The following is an 11,309-nucleotide window of genomic DNA, read 5'->3' as shown; positions in this document are numbered from 1 at the left end:
TGGGGGAGGCAAAAGGATGAAGTTTCATTGGCTTTAGAACGAGTGACGTCTTGCCTGACTCTGGGATGGAAGTTTATGCGCATGCGCATTCCCGAGTTTTAAATGGGTGTTCGAGAGTAGACCTTAATCGGCACTTTCAAAATAATGTTTAACATAGGCTAGAAATATTCAAATTTTCTCGAGCTGTAAAATAAAGAAAGCTGATGATTTTAGCAGATGGATTGTTTTGCGTTGGTTGCTTCAGTTGGCTTGAACAGATTGACGAATCTGCGGTACATGGAGCCGTGTCATCTCGGAAGCGGCTAACGGGCCATTTTGTTTCCGGGAAACGGGTCTGCAACCAAAATGGCTGCAGAGTGACTTCCGGCGATAACTTCCGGCAGTGGACTGTGCAGGTCTACGGTGACAGCTGCTGCGGGCCGGGCCCTTCTTTCATCCAGGCGGCGCAATGTACATATCAGGGCCAAAGAAGAGCGCCATGAAGCACCCGGCGGTGGCGCCGGCTGCCGCCCCCGAGCCGGCGGCTCCCGCGCCCCTCGGGCCCAAGGCCGACCTGCTGGTCTTCGGATACGCCTGCAAGATCTTCCGCGACGACGAGATGGCGCGATACCAGGAGCGTGGCCGGCACCTCATCCCCTGGATGGGCGACCCCAACACCCTGATCGATAGGTCGGTTACCCGCGCCGGGCCCGCTCTCTACTGGGGAACGGGGTGGGGTGGGATGTGGTGGGGCTCTGCTTGTGTGTGGGGGTCCTGGAGGGTGCAGCCTCCCGTGGAGAGTACTTCGAGCCTTCTCACATGCTCTCACCGCATCCATGGAGTGTCCCACCGTGCGCGGAGCAAGCAGCACACCTCCGGGGGCCATGCAGGCTCCTCTACCCCCTTGCATCTCCAGTCTGCCCCACGTGTGGATGCAAGAGCCTTGCTCGTCCACTGGGCATGCACCGGACCCATGTGGTTCTCCAGGATGTCACCAATGACAATCCTACCCCCTGAGAGGTACAAAGGGCACCCCCTCCAGCCCACCCAACTGATAGGTCTCAAATCACACCATGCCCACCACCCTTTAATGTATCTTTTAATATGTGCCAATTTGTTCTCACTAGGCACGTCTCTTTTTCTCAATTGACCTGTTTCCATCCGGTGGCCACGTTGACCGTCCACCCTGTTGTTGCATCCCTGTCAGCCCACCTTTATCACAATTGCAACTTTATTGCGTTCTTGTTAATGTCAACCTGCTTGGGCTCTCTTTCCACGTTGAGTGCCAGTTTGGAGGACGAACCACGGTAGGATGACAATGGCAAACATGCAGCCGAGTGGCAATTATGAAGTGACGCACAACATCCGCAATTCCTTTGTGCAATGTTTGTTTAGTTATTTAATTGACTGCAAACCGCAGATTCAACATGCAACAGTGTTTAAAACGGTGTGAATAGACTGAAGATGAGTTCTGTATCGCTTAAGAAGTATGTCAATAACACCTGCAGAGATGATCCTAGCGATAGATATACCCGAATATAATACACAGTCCAAAATGCCAAAGTCCGGTCCTCTGCCCAAGATGCTTATGATGAGCTATAAGGAAACACAGGGGTGATCAACTCGCAAACCTCCTAACATCTAAGCATGTCCTGTTAGCTGATAGTCTGCCTGCAAACCCTCTATTGCACACCATACTGACATACAACATGTATAGGCACCTTTCTACTGGATACATCTTTTCACTTGGGTGATTATTTCATAATTCAGTATTGTCAGGTGTATTTTTCCAATTGGTTCACTCGCATGTAACCTGGATAATGGCCTAATACAATCCTGGGAACTCCGGCAATATCCCTTTTTACATCTCTGTTGGACCTGATCACGCACTCTCTCCCTCTTTTGGAGCTTCTCTTTGGTTGGGACCCCAGTGTGTAGGCTCATCTGCCCCGTTCGTACTTCAGAGTCTTTTCTTTTAGCACCATGTTTTTTTTTTTTTTGTAGACATGTCATGCATCCTGTGCCATCTCACACTGACCCAATTGCTACTCAGTCTGTCTTGCTCCATTGGCCTAACAGTGACCCGCCCTCCCCCAGTTGCACATCCCTCCTATACTACTGCAATTGGGATATATGTCTACTTTTACCCTTGCTCTCTGTCTTGCCTCATTAACATTAGTGCCCCAGACGACTTTGCTTCACTTTAGCGGCCTCTGAAAATTGGTCCCCTGATTCTTCCTTTGATAACTGCTTGGAAAGTACACAACCACGTTCTAAATTATTTGATAACCATAGAAATCCATTATTAGTGGTCTCAAAGTTGACAGCATCATACGTCTTCACATGTTAGCATTTGTTGAATAACGTTTACTCCAAAATTCAGTTAAATGTTGTCCTGTAGTTCGAAGACCCTGGAATTGCCCCTTCGGTTTACTCGCAGTATAGTCACGGCTACTTGGTTTATTCCTCTGCCCTCAGTTCACAGACAACATTGTACAGCAACCTGTTTGAAGCATATAAAAACAAAAGTTAATACTGCAGAGCGATTTTTATATTGTGCCTCCTGGCCCGAGTGTACCCTTAGCGCATGGCTGTCAGATTTCCATCTCATGAAGTTTGATAAGGAAATCAAGTTTTTAAAATAACTAATACTGAGATGACAGAAACTCATAAATCCACTGTCGAAAATTTTGTACCAATAAACGTTCATTGATTTCAAACATCATTGACTGCCATTTTTCAGCAGAATAACAAATTTAAATAAGTATTTTTGAGAACAACTTTGCAAATGGATGAAGCTGAGATAATTATGTTTCTGACCTATGGCTTCTGTTTTAGTGTTGATATTAAAAAATATGTTTGTGGTTCATGACTGAGTTCCAATACAGACCCTTAAGCAATTTAGAGCGAGTGCATTACATGTTATTTAAGTAAGACTAGCAGGACCGGAGAACAACCTTGTCTTTTTTAACATGTTGACTCAGAGCTCCTAAATCACTGACTTATTGTGATCTCGCTGTTTTTCTGTAGCAGCAGTTTACTTAATGATTAGCATATATGAAAATTGAGTTTGATTGGCAACCGTAAATTCATTTTCTCTAAAGCTAATACATGTTCTGTAACAATCACCAATTCTTTCAGGTGTTTTTTCCTCTTTTTTTTTTTTTGCAGTTCTCCTTAAACTGCACAGGTTGCTGCTGTTCCAATACTCGTATCTGTCTCTCTCTGTCTGTCACATAACCTAGAACTTGCTTCCTCAGCAGCTTGGCTTAGGGTCGAGCCTAGCCATAATTTATTCTCCGGAGGATGCAGCTTTCTGTGGCGAAGATCTGTCCTGAGAGGTGAGACTTGCAGAAAGAAGCAATGAAACTTCCAGCATTTGGTTCTTACGGATAGGTATTTATGCTCGGGTTTGTGTTAATGTAAACTAGTTAATTCTTCCAGAAGCAATATTCCTTTGCCAATGTTTAGTGGAACGATTTAGGGTAAGATCGATATTGAAACAGGTCCACTTTAAAACTGTAAGAATAATTTACTCAAACTAGTTTTAATGTACCATTTTTATAGAGCTTTTTTCCTTTCAAAAATCATCTTTTCTAGCTCTTAAGCAGTTTCTACATGTCTTAAATGCAGGTTTTAGAGTCTGTGTAAGTGGCACTGTTTAAATAGTTATTTTACTTAAAAGTTAAAAGCAAATGGTAACAGGTAAGTTTTGTCGTGTCGCAGACGAGAAAGGCAAATCTACTAAGTTGACCAGCGGTTTCATATTGCAGGTATGACGGACGTGGTCACCTGCATGACCTTTCTGATTATGATGCTGAACATACTTCTTGGAATCGTAACTACCACCTGTCTGAAGAGGAGGCAAGAATCGAGACCCTCTGTGACGAAGAGAGGTATTTAGCCTTGCATACGGACTTGCTTGAGGAGGAGGCAAGGCAAGGTACTGATCACGAAAAAAATTCTGAAGTACTTGGTGTATTTGAATGTACTGAATAAAGTAATAATCTACTTCTGCACATATACTCACTCTTTCTGATATTATCTGTTTGACAGTATCCAGTGGACTGGAAAAGCAGGAGACTTTGCGTATCAGAGAGGACCTCAGCATAGTTTATTTGTAGACCCTCACAGAATCTGCCCAACTTTTGATGGCAGGCTGGAATTTGAAACCAAATACCCTTTAATTATTCTTCACAGGACTGTAAATGAAAGCCCGTATTTGCGTGTACTACTGTCTCCTTTTCAATGTCTCGCCTAAATTCTGAATTGTAAGAAATTTGCAGGAAAATTGCGTGCCCTTCCATTTTCCTGCTCAAAGTTGACATAAAGAGTTTGCAGCTATGCCCTGCTGTGATGTTGAAGGTGGGGGCTAGTGGTGAGAGCATGTGGAAGTTTTAAGTACTGGAATTTGACCAATCGGACACATTGCCCCTCCAAGGTCTTAGTGAAAATGCTTCTATGCCGTTTTAAATAGCAAAAAAGTGCTTTTTTACCACCTTTGGAACCTGTGTCATGGTGACCCACTAATCGTGCAATATTAATTTGAGATGATTTTGTGCACAGTTATCAAATACGTTTTGTAAACTGAAAAACATTCAATCTGAGGTACTCTCAACATCCAGGCTTATTTTATTACCTGTTGTTTTTCTAGCCACTTTTCAAATGCTTTAGGCCCATGTGCAACTTTAATTCTATTGTGCTAATTAAAATGTGTTTTCCTTCAAGAGGAAGAATACAAGCGCTTGAGTGAAGCCCTCGCAGAAGATGATGCTTATAACTCAGTGGGTTTCTGCTATAATAGTGATTACTATGACCCATCACAGCCCACAGAAGAAGAGGAAAACCAAAAAGAAAAAGGTACATAAGCCCGTCTATATTATTGGAATATGATGTGGCAGTTGTCTGTTGTATTGCCTGTATTTATGTAGTGCATCACTGTTTGTATGGACCTGTAGCCATTTTGATGTCTGAGCACCCTTTACAGCCTGTGAATATTGCATTTGGCAGTTTTTCGTAAGGCTTAGAGGTGAATCATATTGATTAGCGGCTGGCGGGGTGAGACCAATATATTTGTAATAAATGAGATTGCTAATGTTTAGATCTTAAGTAAAATTATTGTTATTCAATCTGTATAGCAATAATTGCAAAGCTAGCATAGCCCTGTTTTTCTGTTGCCGATCAACTTGCCACCTAATAGCTCATAGTAGGGAGAACATCTAGCATTCATTCAAAGCTTCTCTGAGTTACCCAACCAAATACCTTGACATCTGTCTACTTGACTCCAGTGATGACGACCCTAGATCAAGACAGTGCTATAGACTCGCCAATTTTACAGCTGCAGATCAACAATTGAGAGAGACAAAATAAATATTTCTCGTCTTGGCTTTGCATCATGGCCCACAAGTCTTGAGAATACTTTCTAAATCTAAAAACATCACAGCTTTCTCCACTGACCCATGTCTTCTGATATTCTGGCCGATTTGTTTAGTAGAATAAAAAGAGGCTACCTACTCTGCTAATCTCAAAGATACCAATAAACTATTCCCACTCGCACATAGCAGAAGCACATCTCGAAACTGCTGAAGGAAACCGAAGTACATTTAGTATCGGTCACGAGAGTCACATCTCACTAAATTTGGTTCCCTAGCTGACCCCCTTCGCCCCCCCCCCCGTTGCCTTTCAGAAAATCCCATCCATCAAACCTGAAGCAGAATGAATGATTATTAGCTCCTCACTTTTTATGGGTACCATGGCACAAGTGCTCAACTGCTAATCGCACAAAACCCTCATAAAACAAAAAAAGTCACTGGATACAATCAGCTCTGCGAACTACAGACATTAAGAAAATGAATGTTCCCTGGAAAAACTAATTGAAAAGACAACCTTCACCCAAATCTTGGAATTCATCGAAAAAAGGTGTTCTTTCTGATTCACAGGCAGGACCTCATTCTCCTAGAGCAGATGTCTTAAAACTTTTTTAGGGCCAGCCCCCCCCAGGCAATATTTTTTTAGGAGCCAGGCCCCCGCCCATCACTATAATTTCTGGAAATTGGGATTTGGCCTCTTTGACAACCGGTTTATCCCTAAGGCGTCAGCTGACGACTCATTTTCACAATAGTAAAACAACATTAGCAGGGTTTTGTGAAGTTAAGATTTGGGAGTTGTAAGTTCAGCCCACAATCACTGAACTCATTCAACACCCTTAGATGGGAAACTTTATTTTGGAGGCAAACCACCACAAGGCCAGTGCATGCACCCCCACCTTTCAGGACCACATATAATACCATGCAGCCTGATTTAGCGAACAAGCAGAATGATAGCAGACCTGGCAACCACATCATTCTCGGGGCAAGGTCTTTGCTCTGAAAGTACATCTCAATCAACTGAAATTCTCACTGCCATATATGTTAATTTTGTATTATCATGTAATAGCAGTATAGATACCCTGGGCCCTGGTACAGGTAAAAAAAATGACCTACTTGACTAGAGCTGGGATAGGAATAGACAGCAACTGTCAGGTTTTAATGGGCCGAATCTACAATAAGGCTGTGCAGGAGGCTTCTTGACAGCACTATCACACATGAACAGGAATGGGTGTAAAACTGCAACAAATGACCTGAAAATGCTGTATTATGGAAAATACTATGGCAAATGGTCAAATGTAATTTTGCCTCAAGCTCTGAAAATGCCTGCATCACAGCAGATTTGCAGAAGCCAAACCCTTCTGGTGGTGTTTAAACTCACCCAAGGTTCGTGAACATTTCCCTGTTTTAAGTATGTGTACAGTCCATGGAACTGTTGCATGCCTTGTGTATGTTTGAAAGAATATCAGCTTGTCTAGTAGTGTGAACACCTGTTGAGTGATTATGTTTGTACAAGGGCTGTGCAGTGAGGCAAAACTCAATTTATGTTTGGCAGTGGTAAAAAAACAGAAGTAGAGAGAAGATGGGGGGGAATAAGGAAATTATACTGCAGGAAAATATTTACATTTGATCTATGAGTCGCTTCAAATGTATAGACAGCTGTGCAATGAACCAATGTAAAAGGCAGCAGCAAGGACGCCAAAAGGCACCAGCAAGAAAAGCTAAGGCCCGGGAAGATGCACCACACAAAGCAGCATATGTTTTTAAGTTTCATTTTGAGTGAAAGTGAAATTCGCTGCCATTTCCTGCCTTTTGTCTTGTATTAAAGGAAGGTCAAAGTTGAAGCCTCCACATATTTATTATTTGTTCCGACTGCTGCCCCCAGTCGGAGAGTCCTATTTTCGATGGCCATGATTCTCGAGAATAAACGTAAAGGGGAAATCTTTTTGTCAAGCTCGCGCCCCCCCCCCCCCCGAAATCTTTGTCAAGCTCGCGCCCCCCCTGGGATGTTTCCCCCCCCCCCTCCCCCCTTGGGGGGCGCGCCCCACAGTTTGAAGACCTCTGTCCTAGAGGAATCCAATATATTGTTGTCTACATATTGGATAAAATAAGAATGTGGATGCTGAAAGAGGAGCTTCCGTTATCCCAGCAAACCTTTCCTGCTTTCTGGGCAGTCATCCAACCAACACTTCTGACCAGACAATTAATTGTGCACATCCAAAGGAATCCCCTCCTTCCTTTTCAGCAGCAGTCCTACTACTCCTCTGAGCACAGCAGTATCTTACCCACAGCCCTTTCGACATTACCATGGGCTATTGTTGAATCAGTCCTTCAATCTGTCTTATTACTACTGCAATGACAACACTGTTAAACTTCATATTCAAGATCTACGTGGCGCCACATCCAGATTAGCAAATGCTTGATTACGGTGAAAGATGGGATGACTGCTAACTATACGACAATCCTTAGCTGTGGAACTGGCTAGTGATACAAGAAATCCTGGCCTGATTTTCAAACCTAGAAGGACCACCTTACTGGAAAAGTATAACAGAAAGCGGAGACGTCCGACTGCATGCAGAACATACCTTGCTACTACAAGTAGATCCAGAGTGAAACACACTACGAATATGCTCAGAATCTTAAGACTAATTTTTTCCTATGTAGGCTACACCTTCAGAATCCAAGCAAAAGCTGCCTTTGAGGTTTCACTCCTGGACTATGAAAACTATATCTAGGAGCCAAGAAATCTCGTTCATAAAGTACAACCGGTGCAACAATCGAATGCCAGTCTGCTAAACATGAAACCCTGGGACCAAGATATGCCTGTCCTACTAGTTGAAGTCTCCAATCCAACTCACTCCTAACGCGGAGAGTTCCACTATTCCACAGGACACGTTTCGGAAGGCCCTCTTTTTCAGTCTGACCCATATCGGAGATTTTCGGAAGGCAGTAAAATATTGTCCTTCGGTTTTCCGCCTCTGGGCAATAAAACATCTCAAAGACAACACCCAACAACAACAACCACAATAAAAGTGATCCACATACCCTTTAAGCACCTGCATGCTTCTGAGCAGCACCGCATTGGGCACAGCAGTCCAGGCCATGCGTTGGGGCCAGTCTACATCCACAGACTTCTGCAGCCAGACATACTGCTAGATCCTTCGCAGTCGCTGCGGATGGATTGCCATGATGCCCCATTAACGGCAGTTGTACGCTATGCAACTGCCATACAACAAACGATACGCAGTAGGCATGCTTCCATTTTTCCTGGCCCTCTTCTGTATGCCAGTCACCCGCACAGCATGACACCAAAGACTATAGTTGTTTAGGTTTTTACATTATAACAGCATAACCATGTTCTGCTATAGTCGTACTTTTATTTTACACACTATAGGCAGCTCCCGGCACAGTCACATGCACTACACAGCCACAGGCCAGATGATCTCTTAGGGCATGCAGTCTCTGCATGACATCTAGGCAAAGTTGTGTTCTTACAGGGCCTCCCCGCGCAAAGCTTTTGGGGCACCTGAGTGCGAATTGCCTTAACAGTATTCAAGAATTAGAGCCACCCCATAACCCAGGCGAAAAGGTACAGATAAGCGAAATGAAACGGGGATTATCAGCAGTAATTATATTTGATCAAAATCAATAATGTGACATTATTGTAGTAAGTAGAAGAATCATTTTGGCTGATTTAGTCAATACCCAACACAGTCCATCGTTCGAGCGGAGAGCTATCAAGGCGCAATGAGAGGGTGGTGAACTAAGTGACTTGACTGTTGACCCGAATACACAAAATTGCAAGCTTTGTTAAATCCGAAGTATTATAACTAAATTATGCAATAACATTTAAAAAAACAAAGAAAGTAGAATGAGAGTCTGCTTGATTCTGGAGAAAAATATGCAAATATGTTGTGGGAAACTGGCACATTGTTAATTGGTTGTGAGTGAACCTCTCTCATGTCCCCGAATAGCATGAGAAGTGCATTAGTGCTACTTGACTGTTGGACAGTGTGGTTCAGTGAGTTTTACTTCCAAACTGACTAGAGGTGGAATCCTCCTCTGTGCTTTGCAGAGATGATGCAAAGGCCATTCTGGCTTCTGAAACGGAGACAAAGCTTCAAGATTCACACTACTAGAAACGCTGGAGAGCGAGAGGCAAAAAGAACCAATCATCCTGTCTTTGCTATCTGAAAAGGCACACAGGTGCACATTCTAGTATCTGAAAGGGAGTCGCTACGGGTCATAAAGCAAGCAGTGAGGTTGCTGCAAGGTTAAGGAACCTGAGAGCGGGTTATATTTACAGGAAATGCATAGAGGAGAAATCTTCATGTCCATGGAGCGTGCGATAAACAGTTTTTTTCTTAGGTGAACTCTGCCAAGCAAAAGCCATTCATTGTTCTCAGAAGCTTGTTTCTACTGATTGCAATGTTCTTCGACAAGCCAAACATGAATTAGTCAGTCAGGGCTGATAGTGAGCCAAGAAGTGGGGGCTATAAAGATTCAAATGCTGCACACATTTCCACATTTAAAGCGTCCTAGATTGGCTGACGGTTCTCAAGTTTGTGTATGGCAGGTAAAGGTTCCAGGTATATGTGGACTGCTTGCTCGGAGGCTTTTAGCTATTTTAAAAGCAGGTAGCACTTTATCGGACTGAAATTTACTATTATTGAGCACATTCCGACTTTTTTAGACTGTTTTTTGAAAGTTTATTGCTTGGTGTTGAGGAAAACTGTCTCCCGTTTTAGTTGCGCCTGTAACATGTTTATTATATCAATTAACACTCTGAATCCCAGTTTACTGTCATGGGGATTCCAGCATACATCAGACTACCTGAGAAAAAGAAAGACCCAAATATGTACTCTAACAAACACTGTTGTTAGCTTCTAGCACATGACTAAATTCTAACCAAGAGAACTAGCAGCTGCGTAGCTGGATTCTTCCGAATTAATAGCTGGCCTCGGGAGTAACACCGATGTAAAACGCTTTGATAAAGCCTGCTATTTACCAATTTTCACGTCTTTGTGCCAGAGCTCAACTCAACACGTCTAAGGCTCGGGCATGGGCATATCCGTTAGCTTAACATGTGATTGAAATACGCCTGCAGCAGATTATAGTTACATTAAACATGAAAATGTATTTAAACTCTTTCCACATCTAGGCAGCTGCTAGATTAATTTAGGTTCATTAATCCAAAACCCTGAGCCACAGAATTGGGATTTGTTGATTTTTTTTTTTTAATTAATTTTTTTACAAACGTACATTTAAATTATTCAAATAAAGGTCAACCTATTTCATTAACTTGTCTTCATGTTTGTGGTAGAGGAAGAGGAGGACATGAGTTTTTCATGGCAAATGGTTGTTGCAGAATCCTATACCTTCTTCCAAAGCTGTTCCTTTATTGGTGTTCACAAAAGGTTGCAACGCTGTTGTTTGCCCTTGATCCATACCTAAACGGAAGCAAATAGCCAGATAATTGCATTTTTATGATGGGCCAACCTCCATATTTAATTTGGTTTTTGGAAAGCAGCATTGTTAATGTTTGGAATACAGTTTACTGAAAAATTCCCTACTGGAATTTGTACTGTTGCACATACTTGGGTAACATTTCGCTTGAGTTTTTAGGAAGTGTACATTTTCACTTAGTGAATACAAATCTGAAGTGACACTGAGAATTGGGCTGCAGGGACTCTTATTGAGCCTCCAGGAACAAAACATCAAAGAAGAATGTGCTTTGTTGTAGCTGTTTGAATACATGTTGTTTGGGTTTCTTATATTGTTTATTATTATTATTTTTTAGTAGAATCGGTGGCAATTGAAGAGAGTGAGGAACCCTTTATAGCTCCCCTGGGAGCGAATGTGCCTTCTGATGTGGAATTGGTATGTATGCTTTCAATGAGGAATTTTGCTGTAAATGGAAAACAAAATCAGTGTTCAATGCCCTGTGTACATTTTGTGTGTGTG

At 42.8% G+C, this 11,309-nt stretch overlaps 1 protein-coding gene across 1 annotated transcript in view; it reads left to right on the top strand.

Moving 5' to 3' along the window:
- The first annotated feature begins 320 nt into the window (after positions 1-320).
- Positions 321-11,309, top strand: part of SFSWAP (splicing factor SWAP) — a 125,461-nt gene continuing 114,472 nt past the window's right edge. Inside the window, exons 1-4 of the mRNA XM_086944686.1 lie at positions 321-669; positions 3,753-3,922; positions 4,708-4,839; positions 11,146-11,225. Of these exons, the coding sequence (XP_086800812.1) occupies positions 449-669; positions 3,753-3,922; positions 4,708-4,839; positions 11,146-11,225 (603 nt within the window). The 5' untranslated portion in view covers positions 321-448. The remainder of the gene's footprint in view (positions 670-3,752; positions 3,923-4,707; positions 4,840-11,145; positions 11,226-11,309) is intronic.

This window comes from Lissotriton vulgaris, chromosome 11, assembly GCF_964263255.1.
Source record: "Lissotriton vulgaris chromosome 11, aLisVul1.2, whole genome shotgun sequence".
NCBI classification, from domain to species: Eukaryota; Metazoa; Chordata; class Amphibia; order Caudata; family Salamandridae; genus Lissotriton; species Lissotriton vulgaris.
Note: the sequence above shows the minus strand (reverse complement) of the source record. Positions and strands in the feature narration are given on the sequence as shown.